This window comes from Monodelphis domestica, chromosome 2 (assembly GCF_027887165.1).
Source record: "Monodelphis domestica isolate mMonDom1 chromosome 2, mMonDom1.pri, whole genome shotgun sequence".
In the NCBI taxonomy this organism is placed as follows: domain Eukaryota; kingdom Metazoa; phylum Chordata; class Mammalia; order Didelphimorphia; family Didelphidae; genus Monodelphis; species Monodelphis domestica.
Window position 1 is genome coordinate 412096963 of NC_077228.1, and position 26538 is coordinate 412123500.

Consider the following 26538-nt stretch of genomic DNA (forward strand, 5'->3'; position numbering starts at 1 on the left):
TAAAAAGAATGCATATGTGCCATCTTAGTAGCAATACTGTGTATTGGTTCCAAGGCAGAAGAGTGGTAAGGGCTAAGCAATGAGGGTTTAAGTGACTTACCTAGGGACTCACAGCTAGGAAGTTGAGGCCACATTTGAACCCAGGACCTCCTGTCTCTAGGCTTGGCTTTCAATTCACTGAGTCACTGAACCACCTAGCTGCCCTCTAGGTGCCCTTTTATTATCTTTGCATTTAAATGGGGTTACTAACTCCCTATTAGCCATTTTTGCTCCAGTCTTTCTAGCTTAAAGAGTAATCTACTTGGCAGAGAAAACAAGCTAAACAAGTATTGAGCAGCTCTGAATTCTTTTTTTAAGTCTTTGTTGTTGTTGTTGTTTAGATGGAGGGGGTGTTATTGCTTCTTTACCCCAATGTAGTGTTAAAAACCAGGATTTGGGTCTTTCTTCACTTTCTGGATTCCGGTCTGCTCACATGACACTCAGTAAAAATGGCTCCATTTCTATTTTAATGCTCCTTAACTCAGTCCTGCTCTCATCCTATCTACATGTGTTTTTAAAAATCGAAGTTTGTCAACAAGTTTCTCATATCTCAGAGAGATCTTTCTAGACCAGGGGTAACATTTTTTGCATCATGAATTCCTCTGATTGTGTTGTAAAAGTCACGGATTCCTTCTTGGAATTTTAAATGTCTAAGACAAAACATATAGAAATATGAAAGAAGCCAATTATGTTGAAATGATCATGAATTTTTTTCAGTTCAGGAATCTTGGGTTAAATGCCCCTACTTTAGAGAATTTGCATATACTCCTGCCCTAGTCTTCAGAATTATTTCTTTGTGCTTCAAAGTGTCATTCTTTATAACTTCCTATCTCATCTCTATTAAGCTAACATGGCTGAATGAATGAAAGAAAAAGCATCTGTAAGTGCTTACTATGTGGCAGTCATTGTGTTAAGCAATGGGAATAAAAAATTCAAGGAAAGAAAGTCAGTTCCTTCACTTAAGATCCTTACATTTACATAGATAAAGACACCATATATAAAGAGAGCAATTGGGAAGGATTATGGTTTGGTGTCGGTTAGGAAGTAATATGGTGGCCTGGCTCCCCACAAGATAAGGTAAAAAGTCCCAAAGAAGAGATACCAAGTTCTGGTAGGAGGGGAAACAGCTAGAGTGGCAGAGGCCATGGCTTGGGGCTAGAAAGGAATTTTCTAGAACTTTAGATAGATAGAATCCTACTCTCATCCTTCCTTTGAACCTTTGGAAACCAGCTTGCCTAAATTCTAGGTACATCTCAAATCCATGCCAAGTTTTCCTCCCCCATAGTACAAATTCTGAGGTGAAACGTTCGTTTTCTCTAAAGGTTCTCATCACATAAACTTCACTAGGTCCTCTTTGGTTAGAGTCAGGTTGAGAATAGAAGTTCAAGTGTTTGTTCTTTCTTCCTTTTAAAGGATACAATTAAGTGAAAAATATGGAAATGGGTTTTAAGTGATAATAAATATATTATCCAGTGGAACTACTTGTCAGCTTTGGGAGGGGGGAGGGTAGAGGGGAAGGAGAGAATGCAAATCATGTAACCATGGAAAACTATTCTAAAAGTAAAATAAATAAAATTTAAAAATTTAAAAAATTTAAAAGGATAAAATTAACATTGTGACAAGGCAATACATTATTAACTACTCTGTTCTGGGAGAGAGGTCAGCAAATATCTATGAATACTGTACTATGCTTGCATTCTTATCTGTTTGGCTGTCTGTTTACTAGGTGGTCTTATTAAACTCTAATGATAGTATCACTTCTGAGTCTGCCTACTGCTAATCTTCATTCATACCATTTCCCTTTCCTGGATTCCTTCCCATAAATATATATTCCCATTTTTTTATCAGTTACACATAAAAGTTATTTTTAACATTTGTTCTCTAAAATTTTGAGTTGCACATTCCCTCCTTTCCTCCCTTCCTCCTGTTCCCTCTCCTTGAGAAGACAACTTGATATAAGTTATATATAGCAGTCATGTGAAAACTATTTCTATATTAACCATGTTGTAAAAGAAAACAGACCAAAAAGAAAAAGGAAATTAAGTATACTTTAATCTGCATATGAATATACATTCTTAAAATATTTTTTCTTTATTTTATTCCAGTAACAAATTTACTCATAAGTTTTCCAAGGTTATATAATTCATGTTGTCTCCCTCTCCTCTTCCCGCCCCACTCCAGGAGTTGACAAGTATGAATATATATTCTTAAGAGATAATCCCATCCTACCCATCCTTCCTTTTTCTATTTGATTTCTTCAGAATAAAGTATATCCTTTCATAAACACATTCCAGTCACAGGTTTCATCGTATCAAGTCTAAGTGATTCCTGTGACATCCAATTTGCTTCTTTGTGTTAAGATATTTAGCTTGCCTTATTATCCATGCTTTGTACTCTCCGTACTTCTTTAGGATTTATAATCCACTTAATTCAAAAAACACAGTCAAAAGCCATGGACTATTCCCTCTGTTATGTAATTTGTTTCTTGAAAGCAAGTTATTTGTTGAGGAAGATGAATTATTTCTGGATACCAGAATAGCACATAGAGCATTATTAAAAAGATGAGATCAATGTATATCATGAAAATAATTAAATCCCTCTTCATCTCTCATAACCACAAACTGTATTCTTGTAGTCAAAGGCTGTGGCTAACAACAAACCATGATGTGTGCTGAAAATCGTCTTTAGCATTTTTTCCTTATTATATGGTAGTTTCTTTAGAGTTAGAGAAAACTAAAGGAATGTGGAAGATATAAGAAACAAGTGAAGGAGCAAATGAATCTATAGTCTAAAAAGAAGTGGCATGGCTAAACAAGTTGTGGCATATGCTTATAATGAAATTCAATTGTGCTGTAAGAAATAAAGTACAGGTTAATTTTGGAAAAACAAGGAAAGATTTGCATGACATAATGAAGAGTGAAATAAGCAGAACCAAGAAAACATTATATATAGCAACAGAAATATTGTTTGAAGAATGGTTTGTGTATGTCCACCTCCAGAGAAAGAACTAATAAAGAGAAATAAGTAAGATACAATTTTATATATACATTCATATTTTTGTTAAATGATGCCTTCTTTAATGGGGAGGGAAGGGAAGGAGTTAACTGCATATTTTAATGTAACAAACAAAAAAAACAAAAAGAAAAGATTAAATTAAAAAAGGCCTGAGTTCATGAAATATATTGATAATATCTTGCTTCTCTGAAAGAAAATCTTTCAATGAGTTAATCAACTCTAATAATCCAAAAGAATCTGTGATCTCAGCAGCATGGGCTTTCCTCCAATGTTGATGGCTGAAATCCATCCATGCCTGCCCATCCTGTGTGGCTCTCATCAGTGTCATTCCATAAGTTTACTAGAGATGTCCTAGAGGTATTATTTGATTTTTCTTAATATCACAAGGATACAAATGAAACATGTAAACTATCCATAGATAATCCTTTGCTATTACAATGTTACTGAACCATCTTCTTAATTCCTTTTTCATTAATTCTTGTACATTTCTTTTATGTTTTCCTTCCTACCATTTCCCCCACTTAAATCCTTGTTTGTAGTGTGTTACATATTGCTTATATCTCCCACACACCACTCCTTCTCTCACTAAATAATTCTCAACTAAAATTCTGCAAATAATAGAATATTTAATGATTTGGAACCATAAACTAAAACACTAGAAAGATACTGCAGTTAAGCAGAGAGGCCACTGTTTCAAGAAGAAACTTGGGTCCATTAAGAGAATATTGGGATTTCCCAAAAGTCGTCCAGGCAGCTCTTTCTCCTGTTCAATTCTGAGACTTGCTAAATATTCATTTGAAGTGGCTTTCTTTGACATATAATGATGGATGAGTTTTACAGGATGTCAGAATAATTGCATGTTAGTTAAGACAATTAAAAAATTTTCATATTCTTAGTTTTTCTTCTAGGGAGAGTTAAGCCAAACTCTTTTGAGTTATCATGGACCCATTCTGGAGGCTCTTCAAGTTCCAGAACTTGGTGCAATCTATACAATGTCTCAGAAAAAAGGAATAATGACTGGAGGCCTATGGAATTTGTCTTTCAGCTCGGATTCTGTCCTAAATCTTTCCAATGGTGAATATATTTGCTAAGTATATGCTTCCTTTTTTTAAAAAATGCCTTCTTTGTTATTCAGTCAGAGGTTCATCAAACAAGGTTATTTCTTATGTATTTCAAGGAATATTATGTTATTTTGACATTTCCATGGTCTATACTTTGTTGGAGGACATTATTAAAAGATAACATTTTGTTTTGGTGAATCAAATGCCTTTTAATAGTCAATATGTAATTAGCATTATAGGATCTTATATTCCTATCTTTTGGTAAACTCTGTGATGGTAACAATATGATCTAAGATGGACTATCACTTGTAAATCTTTTTGCATTCTAATATCTTAAAGAGAAGGAAACCCTCAAAGTATATAGATTAATCTCATAAAAATATTGCAGGGATCTCCATAAGCCCGTTAGGTGATACTTGTTAATGTTTTATTGGTTACCTTTGTGGGGGAGTGAAAGGATAATAAGATCCAAGATATTTTGCTTATTTTTAGTTTTTTCATCTTCTAAATTTATTTTGCTAAATAATACCTCAAACTATTGCCTCCAGCACAGATCTCCACTATGTATTTGATATTTGATGTACTATAGCTGCTTTTCCTATATCTGATTTCTCCAATGTCATTTCTATCCCCTCAAGGACTGTGACATTAGAATATAAATATGGCCATTCTACTGTCTTTGATTTTAAAAAGAGATTGTTATAAAAATTCTTTACAGATTCTTTCCATCTTTTAAAAATTTTTTCCTTTCAGTTTCATCATTATACATATTATCCTCAGTATGACATTGGAGAAATAAGCTTAAAGAATATGGAAATTAAATCAGTATCTACTTTGCTCTGTGGTAACCTCAATGAAAAGATGGCCCCAAAATGTTAATAATATAAATTAAGGAAGTAAAGAATGAGAATGACCAAAGACATAGAATATACAGACACCTCATGCTTATGCATCATGAATACTTTCTTTGAGAAAAGAATCAGTTGGCTCTGGACATGGTGACCTAAAAATCGTTACCAAAAAAATTGTTTATTTACCCTGGAAAGAATTTACCACTGGGAGACGAGGACCAATGGGAATGGGAGAGGGATGTTCCAAAGTAAGACTTCAGAACTAAGGGAAGTTCCAGGGTGAAAAGGTAGGAGAGTCATAGTAGCCAAATCTGAGAAAGTGAGATATATAAACAGGAAGGCAATGATGGACCGATGCTCAAAAATGGAGCCTCTGGAGTGAACATTTTACCATAGTCAAATAACTAGGGTCATGGCCACTAAGTAGTGATGTGTCTATCCATACTCAGACATGATTGCTAAAACCATACTTAAAGCCTTCCAGCAAGACAGAACCTCCTACAGCATATAGTACAGTGTGCCCTTGACATTAAGAACTCTCGAACCACATCCATACAATCATGAGACAGGACTTAAGGGGACCATTCTACACACTTAGTAAATGCCTAGTATAGTGTTTTATACATAAAAACTATAAGAAGACAGAAGAGAAATAAAATGTGTGATCCATTGGACTTCAGGAATTTTACAATTTAGTTTAACAGATGTTAAACAAATATAAAAAGATATAAGAATAAATAAAAATAAACAAAGTTATATATTGCACAAACCACATACCCATGCAGAATAACAGAATGTCTGGAAGAAGGTAAAGTTAAGGAAGAATTCATAAATATATTGAGTTTTTTCTACATTTTAAGAAAAGAATAAATTCACTATCTGGAGAAAAGAATGGTGTTTCAACCATCAAAACAATGTGTAAAATATCTTTCCACTAATTCTTCTATGTAAGGTTAAAGTATTAATTCTTTGATGCAAATTTTGCTTTTAAAAGATAAATCATTTCTTGCCTACAGACATTGGTACATATGTACATGTGTTTTATATATATATGTATATATATATATATTTTTTTCTATCAATATTTCAAAGCAAAAGATTTTAAGTCTTAGTACTTGCTTCCAAACACTTATCACTTGATTTCCCTAACAAAATTAGTTTTAAGATCAAAAATAAATTCTTGGTTGCATAGTACACAAAGAAGCCTTAATAGCTTATTGACTGACAAACTATCATTGCTTCTGTATTTAGAAGTTAAATCAAACCAGAAAGGGCCCACTACAGAAATGAATGATTCTAGTAAAATACCATCTAGAACCTATCTAAAAGAAAAGAAACACTTGAGTAAATAAAACACATTCTAATGATCTAGAGTTCTTCCATATATTGGCCATGAAACTTATTCATACAAGTAATTAAATTAGGATTTTATGGAACTTTATCACATTAGGGACATTTGTGAAATCACCATTCATAAAATAATCCAAACTTATAAGAAGAACATGAAATTCAAATTGCTGACTGATCCAGAGGCAAGTAAACAGGTATTCAAAGTAAAATATACAACTGGAATTCTTATTCTTGAATAGCAATCATTTTGTGTTAAAAAACAAAACAAAACAAAGCATCAGGACTCTTTCAATAGCCTTGAATGTCAGGTAAGAAGTCTGGACTTTATTCTTCATACTTATAACTGATTTGCTCTCATCTTAAAGAATTCAGTCTGGCCCAAGGCTCTCACCCCAAAATGAATAGTTGATTAGTGCAGATATGAAGATACTCTAACAATAAAAAATACATAAAAGCATGTTAAATGTGCCAGGCATCATGCTTAGGATACAAAGAATGAAACAATCCCTACTCACAAGGAATTTATATTCTAATGGAGGAGACAAAAAGCACACACACACAAAATATGGTGGAAATAACTACAAATATACAAAATAATTGAGTAGAAAGTAACATATTGGAAACAGATTAAAATTTATAAGTACCAATCTGTAACTGAAGCATCAAAAGTTGAGTCAGCAATTTTCAGAGGAAACTATTAAAATTTTCAATAACTACATGAAAAAATTCCCCAAATCACTAATTATTAGAGAAAGGCAAGGTAAAGGGTTCATCTCCCATCTATTATATCTACGAAGTTGACAAAAAAGGAAAATGAAAAATGCTGAAAAAAATGTGGGAAATAGGTATATGGAAAGCAATATATAATTATACCCCCAAAGTTATTAAACTGTATATATCCTTTGACCCTGTGATACCACAACTAGATCTATACCCTAAGGATAGCAAAGGAAATAGGCAAAAGACTCATATGTACACATATATTTATAGTAGCTCTTTTATGCCATGGCAAAGAATAAGAACCTGAAAAAGTGCCCATCTAATGAGGAATGGCTGAACAAGTTATGATATTTGAATATGACAGAATACTATTGTTTTTTAAGAAATGAGAGAAGGAAGAGTGAAATGGCGGGGGGAGAAAGAATGGAAAATAGAATTTTGGAAATGGCAAATGTGAGAATTTGTTTCTCTTGGATAAATTTATTTATAATTTATTACATGCTTATGACAAATGATATATATTATATTATTATGTTATATATTACATTTTATACATTTAAAATGGTAATTAAAAAAGAAATTGTAGAAGGGAATAAGTTAAGGGAAAGCTGTAAAGACTGATATGATCTGGCAGAGTTAAGTCGATAGAACCAGGAAAACAATTTTAAAATAACAGCAATTACTTAGAAAGACAAATAGCGTTGGAACACTTAGCAAGCTTGACCAACTTATAGTTCTAGAGAGTCCATGATAAAACATCCTACCCCACTTTCTCATAGAGAGGCAAAGGACTCAAAATACAGATTCAGACTTTTTTCTTTCTGCATATAATGAAAAATTTTCTTTTGCTTGAATATAAATATTAATAATGGGGGATTTTTTTTAGGGCTGGGGGAAGAAAGAGAGAAAATGTGGAGATAAAATAAAACTGAAATAAAATTGTCTCTGCCTTCCAGAAGCTTTAAATTTCGTTGGAGAAATAAGATAGATAGGAAAATGGTCAAATAACAGAAACTTAAAGAGTATTTTGAGTCAACAATAGAAGTTAAGGAAATATTCATTTGAATGATCAACAAAGGGAAAATGCCAATAAACTCAAGTAAAATTTCAGAAAATGAGCCTTCATTTTGTTTTTGACTGGCAAAAAAAAAGGGTTTGTGGTGTAGATAAATTTGGATTCATCTTGTAAAATGTGTACAGATAGAATAGAAAGACTTTAAAGGGAAAGCAATATATTAGAGCATAAAAGAGGTACCACAGAGCATGCAAGAGTATTCACATCAGTAAGAAAACACACTATTAAGTTTAGAGAGTAATGAGTAATGTATTTGCATGAGGCAAAAGGCTCAACATGGAAGCCAGAGATCTAGTCTTGTACAAATTAACTGAGAAAAATGAAAATAATTAAATTTATTGAGATAAACCTGAAATCTTTTTACATAAAAATTTTTAATATGCAACAGTCCCTCCTTTTGCTGTAGTCATTTGATGCTTCTTTTTTGTTTTTAATTTTAGTGTCATTGTTAATTTTCAGAGTTTCTCTTTTGTTAGTTGGAATTTTTTGTTTTGATGCTTTTCTATTTTTTCAGTTGCAAGATTAATTCATTGATCTCATTTCTTTTCTTTAATGAAAGTGTTTGGAAACATAAATTTCCCCCCTAAGGATTACCTTGGCTGAGTCCTTGAAGTTTTAGTACTTGTCTCATTGCTATCCTTTTTGTTGATGAAATTATTAGTTGTTTCTACAACTTGTTCTCTAACTTCCAGTTCTTTTTTCTAAGGTTATTTCTTGATTATAATTTTATTTTGCTATGGCCAGTAAATGATGCTTGATATGTTTTATTTTCTGCATTTGTTTTATGCCCTAGTATATGATTAATTTTGAATTTTATACATATTTTTTCTATTCATTAATTATAAAAAATCAATCACATTAGACTTTTTATTCAGTTCCTTAATTTCCTTCTTGTTTGATGTTTATAGACTTGCAAAGTCTGAAAGGGGTACACAGAAGTCTTCAAATATTATATTTTTGTTGTCTATTTCTCTCTGTATTTTAAATCACTTTTGATTTCATTATTTATATGTCGAGCTTTTTGGTTCATATGTACTAAGTACTGGTATTTTTTTTTTTGCCATTAAACATAATATATTTTCCCTGTTTATCTCTTTTATCCACATTTATTTTTACTGTCATCATTTCTAAGATCAATTCAATTCAAACTCAATAAATATTTATTAAGCTCCTGTCATGTGCCACTCACTATGCTAAGTGCTAGAAGAAAGTCCCTGGGCTCAAGGAGTTTATTATTTAATGGGATCTAATTACACATAAGCAATATCAAAATTACTGTCTTTACATTTTGCAGTTCAACTAAGGCAGATTAAATTTTGTTTCAGTCCCTTATTTTAACTATGTGTGAATCTTTTTGTTTCATAAACATATGATTGAATTTTATTTCTTAATCCATTCTTATCCTTTCCTGTTCATGGGTAAAATCATCCCATTCTTATTCATGGCTATGAAAGCAAATTACATATTTATCTCCATCATATTTTCTTATTTATTTTTCTTTTTCCTTTTTGCAAAATAAGAGAAGAGATTCATAAAAGGGAAGAGTTTGGTTCCAATTTTTTGCCTTTTCCCCCTTTCTCTTCAGTCCCACCTGGATTACTTTTTTTATTTAACCTTCTTTCTTCCCAATATCCCTTAATAATCTATTCTCTTTAGCTCAAATTTGTTTTATTTGTGATTTTCTTCCCAAATCTGCCTTCCTTCATTCAACACTCTCTCTCCTTAGTCAATCTCAAGATTATTCTATTGAGTTTAATGTCTTACTATTCTGAAACCTTTCTGTATGTTTAACTATTCTTTTTCAGTTCAGATTAGAGTAGGGGGTTCATGTGATATCTACTCACTGACCTCCATGTTCCACTGTCTTCTTCATTTCCTTTCTCATTTAATGCAATATGTGAACCTTGAGGACATCAGGATTCTGAAGGAACATTTGCCTCTTTTCTTCCTTTTAGAATCTACACATTTCATAATTATTCAACCCCTTCTAATTGTACATATGTTAACTTTCTATTTTTTTCTTGACTGTTCTTATACTTCAAAGTTTCTAATAACCTCTAGTCTTTTCAACAGGAATGCTTTGATGTTCTCCATTCCAATAAAGATCCCTTTCCACCCCCTCTCTAAAATTATATTCATGCTTTGGAGGACAAATTATTCTCAGTGGTAAAACTTTATATTTTTCATTTAGGAATATTATATTCCAGGATGTTCTCTTTTCTACCAGATCTTAGTGATTCTCATGCAATTTCTTATTATTTGAACTCTTTCTTTCTGGATACTCTAATTTTTTCTTTGACCTGAAAGCTCTAAATTTTGATTAAGACATTCTGGGCAGTTTCATCTTGAGCTTTCTTTCAAAAGGAAATGGGTGGATTCTTTCTGATTTCACTTTGTCCCCTAGAATATGTCCAGGCAGTTTTCATTCAGCTAGAGACAGTTGGTGATACAGTGAAAAGAACAATGGGCTGGGGGGTCAGGAAGTCCAGCCTCAGACACTTAAATAGTTGTGTAACTCTGGGCAAGTCACTTAACTTTTGTTGCCCGAGTTTCCTCAACAGTAAAATGGGGATAGTAATAGCATCTACCTTGCAATGTTGTTGTGAGGATTAAAAGAAATATTTGTAAAAAGTGCTTAGAATAATGACTGGTGCATTGAAAACACTATATGAATGCCTATTCCTCCTCCTTCCTTTTAGTTATAATATCATAAAATATGGCATTCTGGGTTTTTGTTAATTTAGTTATGATTTTTAGGAAGACAGAAGATTTTAAAATCATCTCTCAGTTTAGTTGTTTTTATTATTAGGTAATTACATTTTCTTTTTTACACTCTTTATTTTGTTCTAATATTTCTTGTTGTCTTGTGGAATTACTGTTTTGTTTGGCCTCTTTGTATAGTTGGAGAGTCTATTATTTCAGTAAAGGTTTTGTAACTTCTTTTCTAAACTATTTATTGTCTAATTCTTTCATCCAGGACCCATTTTACTCACAATTTCATTTTCAATCTCTTTCTATTCTGGCTTAATTTTTTAGATATTTGACCAATAATAGTTCTTCACTGAGTTTAGCATCTTCTTTTTACTCATATCTCCAGCATCATTTCCTAATTTGGGACCTGGCTAGGTCCGAGTCTATTCCTTTTCATATTCTTGATCAGATATTCAGGCCCTACATAGTCCTAAATTCAATTTTCTGGGGTTCTGTCACTGATTTCCATCTCCTCTGATACACTGATCTCTGTTCAGAGCCCAGAAATTTTAAGTGTCTCCATTCCCATGGCTGTTCTGGGCATCCTCCATCATAGATCTGTTGCAATCTTGCATCCTAGGGTTGACCTCAGTTGGTCACTGTTTCAAGTTTCAAGAATTAATGTCACTTTCCCTTGTGGATCTTCCTGGCCCCTTCTCATGCAAATGACTATTAGCTGTCATTTTGTACAATTCTGGGTTGGATAAAGGAGTTTATTGATGTTCCTCTTCATATTTTGTGATCATTATTCAGTCTGGTGACCTTTTGAGATCATTGCTGAAGTATTTTTGGAAGAGTTAAGTTTCACTCTGACTATCTGTACAACTATATTAAGTCAAATTGCAATTATCTCAACTTTTTTTTTTTGCCATATGTATATGTGCTTTAATTCAGTGCCTTAAACCTTGAAAAGTAGTCTTTTGGTAGTTGTTTGGCGGGATCTTATGTTTGTTAACCAGTTAGGCTAATGTTCTGAATGAAATTTTGAGTGCTTTTAAGGCTAGACTTCAAGCTGGTCATGCCATATCAGACCCTCATTCAATCCATCATCCACCCAATGTGTGCTTAAGGTGTTAGGGAACTCTCAGGAACATAATGCTCTGTATAATAACCTGTAAAAGGATTCCATGTGCAGTTTGGCTATATCAATGATCAAGAGCTATGTGGGTATTATTCTCTCCTCTTATTAACCATTAAGCCACCTGGTGGCTATGAGCTAGATGTCCCACATAGTTATGCAAGATTGTTCGAGAGCCTGAATCTTAAAATAATTCAACTTAGATGTAAACGTAACATTGAAGTATCATAAGAATATAAAGACTTACACAGACTTTTCTAAATTGGGTTGCCAAGGTAACAAATCATCAAAAATTAGGTCAATGGAATAGAGTTAGAGAGGGTCTTTTAAGTCCAAGAATATAAAACCATTAAGTCTGTTACTATAACACAAAGCTCCTATTCTCTCACTAAAATCCTTAAAACTGACAATAGATCTTCCCTTAAAATCTGAAAAATCTTTTCCAAAAAGGAATATGATCTGCATTCATCTCTATTGCTCTGTGATAATCTATCAATAATGCACTTCATTTTGGAAACAGAGGTGATTTTTGTATTTAGGAACTTTATTTTAATTAAAAGAATTAGCATCAGGTAACAGAAAAGAAAAAAAAACCTAGCTTTTACTTCAATTTAACTATTGGTCTGTTATATAACTTGTCCCAAGGTAAAATCAAGGTCAGTTAATACTGTGAAAACTAAATCTTTATAATTAGGCACACAAAACTGTTTGAATAACATTGCCACTGACGTAAAAGAAAATTAATTGATAAGGCAAGACTCTCTGTTCTTTACCTAAGTTACTATGGAAAAAATGAACACATTAATGTGCTAAAAACAAACTTTGTTCTTTTAATTTCCTGGCTAAGGGCCTTTTTGACATTACAACAGGAGAGCTATAATTATGTTAATATTGGAGAGAACCTCATTTTCCCCATCCTTAAAATGACTTCTGACCTTCCCTTAAAAATGAGGGAATCATGTTTTTTAGAAACAGATGTGATCGAAAGCAATATCCCTTCTTCACTAATAATCTATTAATGTAAAAACACAACTATAATCTTTGGACTAAGAAGGCCAACATTTGTCTGGTGGTTGTGAATACTGGTACACGGCTTTCTTCCAAAACTTAGATAGCTATTAAGATATAGAAAAAGAGAATGAACAACATCTAGATATACTTTAGGACAAGTCAAAGCTTACCAATAAGCTAGGGTTCAGTTTTAACATGTATAAATGGAACAAATACATAAAGAATCAAAATCTCAGTGTTAGAGAATTCAGAGGCCATCTAAATTGAACCACATCAATAAAATAAAATAAAAGGTTAGCCTTTGCCTAAAGACTATGCAATGAAACCACTAGTGGGTTAATGATTATTTAACAACCAGCTTTCTAAAAACTAAGGACACATTTTTTTTTCCAGGTACATAATAGAAATATTTTTTGACAATTGTTTTCTGACATTTTAGGATTCAGAGTTTCTCACTCCTTCTTTTCTTCCTCTCCTTGAGGTGGTATATAATCTGATATAAGTTATACTAGTGCTTTCTCAATATAGATTTTTACATTTAACCTATGTCACTAATGTTTTTTCATTACTTTCTGAAGTAAAAAAAATAACAATAAATTTAGCCTTGATTTGTAGCATTTGCTGATTTATGAGGTGTCAAACTAAAACTTCTGAGATGCTCATAATAATCAACTCTCACAAAGCCCTTTTGAGCATACTCCTGAACACCCCTGGTTGGAACCTACTGCCACCTGAGGGAAACTATTCCATTATTGAAATCTCTAATTGTTAAGGAGAATTTCTTGACAACAAGCCTAAAATTTCCCCTTTGCAACTTCTTTTAATGATTGCTCTTATTTCTGTCTCTTAGGGACAAAAAGAACAAGTTTAAAACCTCTTCTAGGTAAACCTTGAATATTTGATTATAGATATATGCTATTAGATCTTTACTCTTTTAGGGCACATATTTTCCCTAATCACCATCATTTGCACCCACAATCATTGCCACTACCAACCCCAGCAATTCATTCAATCAACACTTTTATGGAATAAATGCAAGGTCTTTTATCCCTGTTTGATCTTCTCTGAATGACCTAAAGCTTATCAGTGACTTTTCTAAAATGTGATGACTAGAAAAGAATACACTACCTAGATGTGATCTGAAGAGGGCACAGAGTACAGGAACCATTATCTCCCTAGATCTGGACAATATTCCTTTCTTAATGCAACCCAAGATTACATTAGCTTTCTTGGCTTTCAAATCACACAGTTGATTTCACATTGATTTTACTGTTTTCTAAAGTCACTAAGATCTTTCTTCAAGTGCACTGCTTATAAAGTTGATTTTTTGACCCTATGTATAGGAATTTACATTTATGACTACTAAGTTTTTTCTTCTTACATTCAGGCTAAAGCTTAAGAACTATGACTGATGTTTGAACTATGAAATGTATATATATTTTTTGTATCCCCAACATTTAACACAATGCTTAACATAGAGTATTCATTTGATACATATTTACTGACTTGAAGACTTCTTTCTCTCTTTTTTTCAAACCCTTACCTTCTCTTTTAGAATTGATAGTATTTATTCTAAGAAAGAAGAGTAGCAAAGGTCAGGCAATTGGCATTAACTGATTTGCCCAGGGTCATATAGCTAGGAAGTATGTGAGATTAGATTTGAACTGCAATCCTCCCAACTCCAGGCCTGATAGTCTATCCATTGTGTGATATAGCTGTCCTTTAATAACCTATTTCTAAAAATTATAAAATGTGTTCCTTCTCTTAGTTATACTTATTTTTATTAATGTAATACCAAAATAATTCATTTCCCCAAATAAACTAGTCTTTAGTTCTACATATATACATATGACACACAACTGATGCTCTAAAAACAGGTATTCATGAGGATGAACTCAAAACTATTCTTGATTCTTTTTTTAGACTAGGAATGAAAAAATGTTTTAAAATACAAATACATTTCCTTAGGTAATTTCTAATTTTTTCAGTCATTCTCTTGGAAGGCCACTATAGTTCCCTATCAGCAAGGATTATTGTTTATTGTTCTTGGGTTAGGGAAACTCAGATTTTAAATGGAAGCCAATAATTCTCATGAAAGCATATTTTTCCTTTTTCTCACTCCAGTTCTCCTTTTCTGCTCTAAGTGATTATGCCTTCAATATTATGGGCATAAGAGAAAATGCAGGTGTTAAATTATAGAAAACTCATAAAACCAAACTAAATAATTTGAGCTAAAAATTCTAAGCAGAAATTACAGATTTTAAAAACAATAATCAAGTTAAACTTTGTCATTTTTCAAGGCAAGCCTTGAAAATGAAGACTGATAGGAGATTATTTCTCTCTTTAAGTTTAATTATAAAACCTAAAATGATTATTTGAGTCAAAAAACCTTTGCCTTAATCAGGAGACTAAGTATACAAAATAAGGTAATGACAATAGCAGCACCAAAGGTAGGCTCATTTTTCATGTGTCATATAACAAACTGCCACAGAGGTACTTTCCCCATAACCTCTAGATCATTACAGCAGTTTAGTTATAGGATCATAGATTTAGACCTGGGAGGGATCCAAATCTACTCTCATGTAGTCTACCTCCTAGTTTTATAGATGAGGAAAATAAGTAACAGAAGTGAAGAAAAGTGAAAGTCATATTGATAATAAATAGCAGAATGGGGTAGCACAGTGGATTGAGAACCAGTCCTAGAGACGGGAGGTCCTAGGTTCAAATCTGGCTTCAGCCACTTCCCAGCTGTGTGACCCTGGGCAAGTCACTTGACCCCCATTGCCTAGCCCTTACCACTCTTCTGCCTTGGAGCCAATACACAGTATTGACTCCAAGACGGAAGGTAAGGGTTTAAAAAAAAAAATAAATAGCAGAATGAGTATTTGAAACAAAGCTGTCTTATACCAAACCCAACATTCTTTCTGTAACGTTTATTGAGCTAATTCCCATGAACCTGTTCTACAGATAAGTTATCTGTTATCAATAACCAGTCTATAGTTCTGATTGAGCTCTCTATTTTCTATAGCAATATGTAGCTTTGAACATAATTATTTGTTTAAAAAATTCAAAAGGTTATTTATTTCTCTAATAATGTCTAAGTTGTTGAAAATTTTTTGAATTATGGACACTTACCAGGAAGCTCCATGATCTCTGCTTTCTGTGTCTGTAAAATTGGAATCCAAAAACATATCTTTGTAGATTCGACCCACCAGACAATACATATCTGAAGCAACCTGGCCTTCACATTGCACCAGAGGAATCATAATATTGAGGGCTTTTTCTCTATCTCCAAGGAGATTTCGTCTGTTGGTTACAAAATTGTTAGTTAAACATAAATCACAATAATAATAAGCACAAGTTATCTTTTTAAAACTTATGTCAATTACACACAAATAACCTTCAAAAGGATTTGGATTACTCAGATATCGAGTCCCTCATTTTTGATTCTTTGTTACAAGCCCATTTTCCATCTTTTTAAATTTGACGACAACAGAAAGATCCTGCTGTCCTTTATTTATGAAAGGGAATCACTACTGATCCCTTCCTGAAATATAGGGCGAGGCATTGGACTTTCTTTTTCTCTTAGTGCTGATGAATTGGAACTGATCTGTCCACATTCTTGCTCAGTGTCCTTTGGGAGCAACAGCATGCTTTTGTAAGATGACTAGCTGAGATTAGAAGTGCAATTTGTGGCATTGAAATAGAGCAAAGTTACCTTGGCTCCATTTGCTTCCTGTCACGCAGTGAGCAAACAACCAACAACAGACAATTCTAGCCTGATGTTTAAAATCATAGGCTCAAAGAATGCTACAGCCAGGAGGGACTTTAAAAGTGCTCTGGTTCAATTCCCTCATTTTCCCTATTTCTTTTCCTTTGCAGTGGTTATTTTAGAATGTGTTCTCTTCTTCCTCTAGCCTCTTGGAGTCTGGTATCCTTAGAAACTCAACTTAAAGGAGGCTCCTCCATTGGCAAATGGCTGAGCAACTTGTGGTATAGGATTGTAATGGAATGCTATTGTGCTATAAGATAGGATGAGCAGGAGGATTCCAGAAAAACCTGGAAAAATTTCTATGAACTGATGCAGAGTGAAGAGACTATAACAAGGAGAACAATGTACATAGTAACAGCAATATTGCATGAGATCAACTGTAAATGACTTAGCTACTCTCAGCCATATAACAAACCAAGACAATCCTGAAGGACTCATGATGGAAAAATGCCATCCACCTCCAGAGAAAGAACTAATGGAATTTGAATGCAGATAGAAACATACCATTTTTTTCACTTTGTTTTCTTCACGAGCTTTTTTAATGTGTCTTCTTCCACAACATGACAAATATAGAGATAGGTTTTGAAGAACAGTATATGTATAACCAGTATCAAATTACTTACTACCTCAGAGAGGGGGAGGAGGAGAAGAATTGGAACTCAAATTATTAGAAAATGAATACCAAAAATTGTTTTTACAATGCACTTTGGAAAAAATAAAGCATTGCTGAAGGAAAAAAATTCAAATGCCACCTTCTTTTTAAACTTCATATATCTATTACATACAAATAACCTTTGAAAGGATTTGGCTTACTCAGTTATTGATTCACCTTGCCTCGTTTTTGATTCTTTGTTGTAGATCCATTTTCCATCTTTTTAAATTCCGCTACAATGTTATGATCCTGCTATCCTTTATTTATGAAAGGAGATCACCCTGACTCCAGTAGTTTATTTAAAAGGACTTTTTTATTCCTCTCAGTTGCCTGTGTCTTTTCATTAAAGGTGACCTTATGTCTGCTTTTGTATGTCTTGTTAGTTTTCTCTCTCTGTTTCGCTGTTTCTCTGTCTCTGTCTCTCTGTCTGTCTTTGTCTCTGTCTCTCTTTCTCTCTCTCTCTCTGTCTCTCTTTGTCTCTCTCTCTCTGTCTCTCTTTGTCTCTCTCTCCTTTGTCCATCTCTGTCTATCTCTGTCTCTCTTTTACTCTCTCTCTCTCTCTCTCTCTGCCTATTTGTCTCTCCCTCTTTCCGTCTCTGTCTGTCTCTGTTTCTCTCTCCTTCTCTGTCTCTGTCATCTCTTTCATAGACTCCATGGACAGAGCATCAGACCTGGAGATGAAAGGTCCTTGGTTTAAATCTAGCCTCAGACATTTCCTAGTTCTGTGACCCTGGGCAAATCATTCAACTCTAATTGCCTAGCCCTTACAACTCTTTTGTCTTCGAACTTAGTATCAATTCTCTCTCACACACACAAAATACATAAAGTATATATACAAATGATATATTTTAATATGTATACATATTATAGGTATAATATATATTTATTAGATATTATATGTATATGATATATGCTTATTCATGTATATAAAATATTTTATATATTCTAGCACAGTGCCTGGCATGTAGTAGTAGTTAATGCTTATTGACTGATGGATTACTGACCTATATGTACACATTATCTTCCCTAATAGAACATAAGCTTTTTGATGGTAGGAAGTACTTCATTTTTCTCTGTCTCCCCTAGCACAGAGCACAGAGCATGGCACAAAATCAGCACTCAATTTGTGTGGATTGACTGAGAAAGTGAGGTTTAGACTTCAGATGACGAATGTGCTAGGCTTGAAATTGCAAAATCCTGGGTTCAAATCCCATCTTGGACACTACTCTTAGCTTGTGCACTCTAATGAAATCTTCTAACTTCTCTGATCTTCAGTTTTCTCATGTGAGAAGTGAGGATAAAGACATCTATAATAACTATTCCCACAGGGTTGTTGTGAGACTTAACTGAGATATTGTGCACAAAGTGCTTTGCAAACTTTAAAGGACTTTATAAATACCGGTTGTTGATACTCTTATCCAGAAAATGGAAGCTGGAACCTTATTCCCAGGTCATTGGGTTCTTTTCCCTTTTATTCAACCACACTCTTCCTTAAGCAAGTTCAATAATGTACTGAAAGAATTCTCTCCATTTCTGAAGCATGTCATTTGTTTTTGTTGTTTGGTTGTCTCAGTGGTGTCCAACTCTTCATGATCCCATATGGGGTTTTCTTGGCAAAGTTACTAGAGTGGTTCATTGTAAACTTTTATAGATCATTTTATAGATAAAGAAACTGAGGCAAATGGAGTTAAATGACTTTCTCAGGGTTGCACAGCTAGTAAGAATTTGAATCTGGATTTGAACTCAAGTCTTCCTGGTTCCATGCCCCACGCTCTATCCACTGAGCCATTTAGATGCCCTGAGAAATTTGTTACCAATCAGGTATTATGTAATTATGTACTTATATAATTTTATATAGCCCATGACTAGAGTGTACATATTAAATCTTGAATTGTGATGGGTGGCAATGTAATAAGATATCATATCATATCCATTCTTCATTGCTATTTTAGGTCATAAAGGTGGGATATTGGTCTTTATACTTAACAGCAAGAATTCAGAGCCCTGATTTAGGCAACAACTATATTTACCCTTTCTTTATAATTAATTTCAGAAGAGAGCAACTTTCAAACACTGATGAAGAACAAAAGATATTGAAGATTAGACTTTTATAGACTCTGGCTTCTCCTTTGGAAAAATGAAAATAATAAAAAAATAAAAATAATAAATTTTTTTTTCTGCAATGATTTATATAATGTCTACCTGGAGGTAGGAGCACAGCATTGATGATCAAATATGATGATTCAAATAACAAACCATTAAATGGATGAACCCCTATTACAGGGATTGATTTCACTGATAATATTAGGGAGTTACATAGTTAGTGAATGATAGAGAAGTTGAAATGTAGGGGTGACAGTTGTGCTATCTTTTTAGTGGTCGTTTCTTTCATTTTATTGCCTCTTCCCTGAAATGTAAATTATTCAGTCAATTCTTCTACCATGTAGGTGATCAGTGACATAAATAAGTGAAAACAAGATAATTCATTTGCCATTCCTCTTCATGCAAGTGAGAAGCAGGGAGAAAGGAAGAAGTGGGGATAAGACAGTGTCAAAATCTGTCTCTTTAGGACCACTTCAGGGCCAAAATGGCACATGTAGCAAAGCAGAGAGAAGGCTCCTGGGTCTATAATGAGCAGAAGGAGAGAAGGGAAAGTAGGCAATATTGGTGCCAGCTAGAATCCATGAATATAATCCAAAATGTGGGTAATGAAGATTGGAGTTTAATCAAGAGGGCTCAGAGCAGTACTTGTGTGAATATCACCAATATTATCAAGACTCAAGAGTAGGCAACCATTAGTCATTACTATTCTTGCTCAGCTGCAGCATACAATTCTGAGAATAGTTTTGGGTAGCTTGATTGTAATTTCTTAAAGATACCTCTGTAGTTGCATCATTTTATAACACCAAATCATTTAGAAGAAAGCAGGATTATAAGAACAGAGATCCAGAAAGGTAAGGTATATATATATATATATATATATATATATTTTTTTTTTTTCCTTGATGATCAGATTGAGAAAGACTTCACAGTGTATACCTGGGTAGTTTAATAATTTGGTCACCAATAACAGTATTAAATTATGGTAGGAATGGTTTCTCTCCTGCAATAAACATACTCTATGAACAGCCTACGAGTTAAACAACAATGAACTCCTGAGTCACAGGAAGAAAAATATTCTTTTTACCTGTTCAGTGCAAATGCATAATGGAACTTCACATGATGATGGGAGGCCAAATCAAAGGTCGGCAGCTTTTCTAAAGTCTCTACAAGCTTCACAATAGAATCATAGTCCTTTTGAGCAAGAAAATGATATAGAATTAAATTATTAAAGTAGTACAGTCCAACTATGAAAATGTTATTGGCAGACAGTAAACTGAACTAATTCTAAGAATAGTATTATCAGGGGGAATATTGAATAGTTGGTAAATTTTTAAAGAAACTGAAATCTAGAGAGATGTTACTTCCTAAAAAAAATTACCTTCTTTGTAAAGAGATCCATTGTATAGGAAAGAATAAGAAGCATCTACAGTTACAATTCTTAAATTAATAAAGAGCATAGAAAATTAGTTATTTTTTTCCATGAACCTAGATTCACTATGTTCTTTCTCAGATCAATTAACCTGCAGATTGGAAAATGTCTTTTATCTTGTGGTCTAAGAAGTGTATCCAGGATTGATAGATTTCTGGTTCAAACAATGACATGGCTTCATCCTAAGAGGACTGGGCTGTCTGATGTAGAATATTCTTCCATAAGGCTGTTGGCTATTTTTACATGTTGTAGCTACATGCTTTTCTCCTTCTCTATCTCCCTTCTCTCCCTCTCTTCTTCCTTTTCTCTGTTCTTTCCACTGCCCCCCACTGCTAATATCTGAAGGTAGGTACTGACTTGAGAGGTTGGAGCTAGAAAGAGGAGTCAAGAAGTCAATGAGGGAAGACTTTAATAAATCACTGACTTTTAGAGTCTAAAGACTCACAATAGGAAAATGATGCCTCAAGTCTTAAATACATTGTTTTTCAGAGGAATCAGAGCTTTAGAACTAGAAAGGACCAGAAAGGACAATTAATCTAACCCTCTCAATTTATAAATTAGAAAACTGAAGTCCAGAGTTATAAAGCCCACATTAACTCAAGTAGTTAGTCAAAAAGCTGGTCTTTGAACTAAAGGTTCTCTGTCTCCAAAGTCCTTCTTCATTCAATGATATCATTTTCTGTTATATTTCCTAAATTTTAATTTTTTTTTGCTTAGTCATTTTGGTCACATCCAACTCTTTGTGACTCTATTTGGGGGTATTCTTAGCAAATAAACTGGAGTTGTTTGCCATTTCCTTCTCTGGCTACAAATGGTGTTAAAAGACTTGCCCAGGGTCACAAAGCTACCAAATTTGAACTCAGGTCCTCTTGACTCCAGGTCATCTAGTTGGTCCTAAATTTTAAAAAGTTAATAAGTATTAAAATAAAATGAATCACTATATTTTAATACTGTTTATATTTGTGTGTGTGTATGTTAACATTTTTTTGAATAATTAACCGTGATCTCTTCCTGTCTTGTGGCTAGTTGGATTTGCTAGATAACTACCAGTTTCAAATATGGGAGATTCTAAAGGCAATGACTTGCTATGTAAGTTAATTGTTTACAACATAACTTAAATAACTCTAGAAACCAAGAATTTTTATAGCCTTTAGTACAAATCTTCAATTTAGCAAGTAGCAGCTGTGTGTCCACAGAATTGGAATGGAGTAGCTGGATTATACTGAGAATAGCTATGCTAACAGGTTCCTCTTTATTTATTTATTTATTTTCTATTTCTGCTCTTTCTCAAAAAGTAAGTCTGTTGCCATGCAGGGACTACATATGCAGTGATGGTTCTCATATGCAAGCTGAGTTCCACCTTAGGAGAGAAAGCAAGGGAAGCCAGTAAGAGAGAAAATGAAGACAGGCAGTATGAAATAAATATTCTTTAGTTCTCCCTGGAATTTGTGATGAGCCAACACATATCACGTCAGTGTATTCTTACCTGAATATCTCTGTAGGACAGTAGCAAATTTATGACAATATCTGCTGACAAGACTTCAATATTATCCACTCGCTGTCGGATTCTTTCCAACTCAGCTGCCAATTCTCTGCCCGTGTAGAGATTACGGGCTTTCCTGATATCACTGAGTATAGACTCTCGGAAATACTGACTAAAAGGAAAGCATAAAGTCCAACTGATTATCACTTCACTTTTTCAGGAATCATCACGAATACTATTAATTTAATAAATAAAAGAAGCAAAATTCGAACTATAGATATGTGTATTAACACTTTTTAAGAAATACAAAGGGATACCTCATTTTTATCTCACATCACAGATAATCTACCTAAGAGATTTTTCAAGTAACTGACAAAACTTTTTATTTTATTTGGTATGAATGTGTTTCTTTTCTTTTCTTCTCCCTCTCTCCCCCTTTCCCCCTCCCTCCCTCCCTCCCTTCCTTCTTTCCTTCCTTTCTTTTTCTTTCCTTCCTCTTACTTTCTGCTTTGGAATTGATACTAAGTTTTGGTTCCAAAGCAGAAGAGCAGTAGGGGCTAGGCAATTGGGGTTAAGTGACTTGCTCAGTCTTGCACAGCTAGGATGATGAATATTTTTCTAAAAGAGATTATATACCTTCTCTGCCTTCTTGAATAGAACTTATAGAACAAACTGTAACTTTAATGATCCCAGTTCATAATTATAAAGAATGAATACTACACTATGGAGTAGTGATACACAGTGAGGTATTCAAACCATTGAAGTGATAATATGTTCTTTGAGTTCTTGCCTCTTTTTTATTACATTTCTTTGACCAATATTCATTAATTAAGATCATAGGATTTAAGAGTTGGAAGAGATTTTAGAGATTCTAAACCCGTAATTTTATAGTTGAGGAATCTGAATCCCAGACAGCTGAAGTTACTTGCCCAAGGTCATTTGGACATCAAGTGGCAGGGTCAGAAAACCCATGTCTAAGTTCCCTTTTGCCATCACTGGAAGATGGTGACAACACTAAAAACAGTTACATCTGTTAGGCACAACAAGCACGTCAAAAATACTTTATTTGATCCTCATCAAAATCCTTTGAGGTAGAAAGAGCAGGCATGTTGAACCTTATTTTAACTTTGGCACAGAGAAATTCTGTGGCTTGGTCAAGGGTATATGACTATTTGGTGGTAGAACCAGCAGAGGATAGAGAACCAGGCTTAGAGTCAGGAAGACTTGAATTCACATCTGGCCTCAATCACTTAATAGTTGTATGACCTACAGTCAGTCCTACAACAAAAAGTTACTTGACTATTGTCTGCTTCTGTTTCTTGATCTGTAAAAATGGGGATTAAGCACTTTCCTCCCAGAGTAAATGCAAGGATAAAATGAGTTATTGTTTATAAAGCATTTTGTATATTTTAAAGCACTAGATAAATGCTGGCTATTATTAGTATTCCAGAGCCTTTACATAACAGCACACTTGTAATCAATAACAGCTCTCTTATAATAAATCTTGTTAGAATTGTACCTAAGTAAACAGATTTTTACCAAAGGTCTTTTATGAATAAAACACAGAATTCTGTTTTGGATACTGAGAGGCCATTTTCATTTTCTGGTTTTTAATTGTGTTATGGATCACTGAGGTTATTAAATAAGTGATCTACATACAAATGAAGTTATTGTTCATATATATTCACATAACCTTATTTCATGGTGATGTAATTATCTAATTAGATAAGAACTTGAGAGGAGGAAAGGGAAGAATGGGTGAGGAGAAAGGGGAGGAGAGACATTAGAGTGGAATGCCAATTCATTAAAATGAATAATAAATATGTAAGTGCAGCTTTTGATGGAAAAGAATTTTTAACAAATCCTTTTCTTATCTTTATTTGTATTATTCAAAAGTAAATCAGAATAATTACCTGTATTAGTGCACATTTAAGAGGGTTCAGCTCCCTTGGCTCTGTTGAGTAAAAACTCCTACTACTATTCCTAAAAACTCTAGGCTTCTCAGGTCTAGCCTTACTCATTCAGAAAGGGACAGCTGCCTGGATTATCAGGTGTACACCATCATCTCTGGAAATCAGATCAAACATTGACCCAACGGTGACATTTAGGCAGTTAGAACCATGGACCTTCAAAACCTTTTGTCTGCCAGAGCAATTTGTACATTATCACATTCCTATAGTCATGGAGTGTGGGCTCTGCCTCCACACCTTAAAACGTTGGAAAAGACTGACTATTGGATATATTATCAGAAATTGTACCTTGAACTAGCTTGTGCCACCTTCAAAAGTTGAATGAAACGATCCACTAAAGGTAAGCAGATAGGTCCAAGAAGTAGCTCAAAATTAGGTTGCATGAGCTCTGTCAATCCCTTCATAAAGCTGCTATCACAGCAGTAGACTTTGTTATGGGGGGTTATCATGTATGGAACAAATGTATAGTTTCCAGTGCACATCTGTGGAGATATAAAGCATCAACATGGAGTTAACAGATACACAGTCTCAAAAATGGTCTTATTTTTGGCTTTTAAAACTTTCTATTTGCTAAGAGCTTGCACAGTTTCCTCATCTGTAAAATGAGCTGGAGCTGGAAATGGCAAACCTCTCCAGTATCTTTGCCAAGAAAACCCCAAATGGAGTTACACAGAGCTGGATGTGACTGAAAAACAACTGAGCAACAACAACAAATTTGGTAAGAGTTAAAAAGAAATTCTTGAAATCTCTTTCATCTTTAGATCCTTCTGATTAATATTACCATCCATGTCTTTATCAATCAAAACAATTCTTTTCAGAGACAGAAATTTCAGCCAAGTAATTGCTAAGACCTCTGTCATAATAAAACCCTCCAGGCTGCCATTACTAATAAACTTCCTCCTCATCCCCCACCCCCATTCCTCTCAACTGAGAGGAATACATCTAAACAAGGAAACTATTAAGACCTCCTTCAGCTAAAGATCTTTTTGGCCACTAGATCTTCTCTTTTCATCTCCTATGAACTATAACATTAATGGCAAACCTTTTAGAGATATAGTGCCACCCCCCACCCCCATCAAGTGTTGTGTCCGCTCCTCCCAGAGGAGAGGGGAGGGGAGGAAATACCCCCATTAGGCTGCTAGGTAGAGAGGCAGGTAAAGTGAGGATTGTCCTCATGCACATGGAAAGGGAAAGAAAAATAGCTCCATTTTGAGTCCCTCTGGCTTTCTAGTAATGAACTCTGGTAGGTGACTGTAGGTGTGCTCATGGAAAGTGCTCTGCATGTCCTTTTTTGCATGTGTGCCATAGGTTCACCATTACAGAACTATGACCTAAAGAACTTCTATCTAGAGATTGAAAATTGCTGGGGTCCCTTTCATTTGATCATGCCATCCCATGAGTTATCATCCTAAATCTCTTCTTTCATAACCGATTGTCACTCTTTTTACTGCCTTATCTCCTTGCAATCCAAGTTTCAAACCTAACTAAACCTAGTAAGAGGCTAGAATGTTGGAATTAGAGTAAGACAGACCTAAATTCAAATCTGGCCTCAAATACTTAATAACTGTGTGTGGCTCTAGGCAAGTCATTTAATCTCTCTCAATTTCCTCATCTGTAAAATGGGGATAATAATAGTGCCTATCTCTCATGGATTGTTGTGAGGATCAACTGAGATGATTCTGTAAAACACTTAGCACAGTACCTGGCACATAAGAGACACATATGAGCCTAATTCCTTCTATATTTCCTCAAAACAAACTTTTCCAAAATTTTTCCATTTTATAAATGCCAACATCATATATATGTTCATTTTGTATTTGAAATCTTGGAATCATCCTTGACTCTTCCATCTCCTTCCATAGTCAAGGAAATGAAAGGCCAAGCCCTGTTAATTAGATCTTTACAATATTTTTCACTCACATGCCTTTATCTCTACCCATTCAGTTATACCCTTGTTAATCCATTTTGTACTATTGCAGTAGCCTCCAAAATATTCTTTTTGTTCCCAAACTCCTCCCTCTCTAGTCCATCTTTTACCCATACTCCTTCCCCTCAAAGTCTTTCTAAGGCATAGGTTTGAACTATAATCTTATGCTCCTGCTCAAAACTTTTGGTGACTTCCTATTGCCTCTTTGACAAAATACAAAATCCTTAGCCTGCAAGTAAAGTCCTCTACAA

The 26538-nt window shown here is 34.0% G+C and overlaps 1 protein-coding gene across 4 annotated transcripts in view; it reads right to left on the reverse strand.

Annotated features, from left to right (window-relative positions):
- Nucleotides 1-26538, reverse strand: part of MAP3K5 (mitogen-activated protein kinase kinase kinase 5) — a 314935-nt gene that overhangs the window by 140701 nt on the left and 147696 nt on the right. For all 4 annotated transcript variants that reach the window (XM_007484616.3, XM_001380729.5, XM_056818868.1 and 1 more), the window contains exons 4-7: nucleotides 24649-24842; nucleotides 22394-22562; nucleotides 20563-20669; nucleotides 16087-16257 (exon numbers count right to left, since the gene is read on the reverse strand). In XM_007484616.3, coding sequence (XP_007484678.2) covers nucleotides 16087-16257; nucleotides 20563-20669; nucleotides 22394-22562; nucleotides 24649-24842 — 641 coding nt within the window. The remainder of the gene's footprint in view (nucleotides 1-16086; nucleotides 16258-20562; nucleotides 20670-22393; nucleotides 22563-24648; nucleotides 24843-26538) is intronic.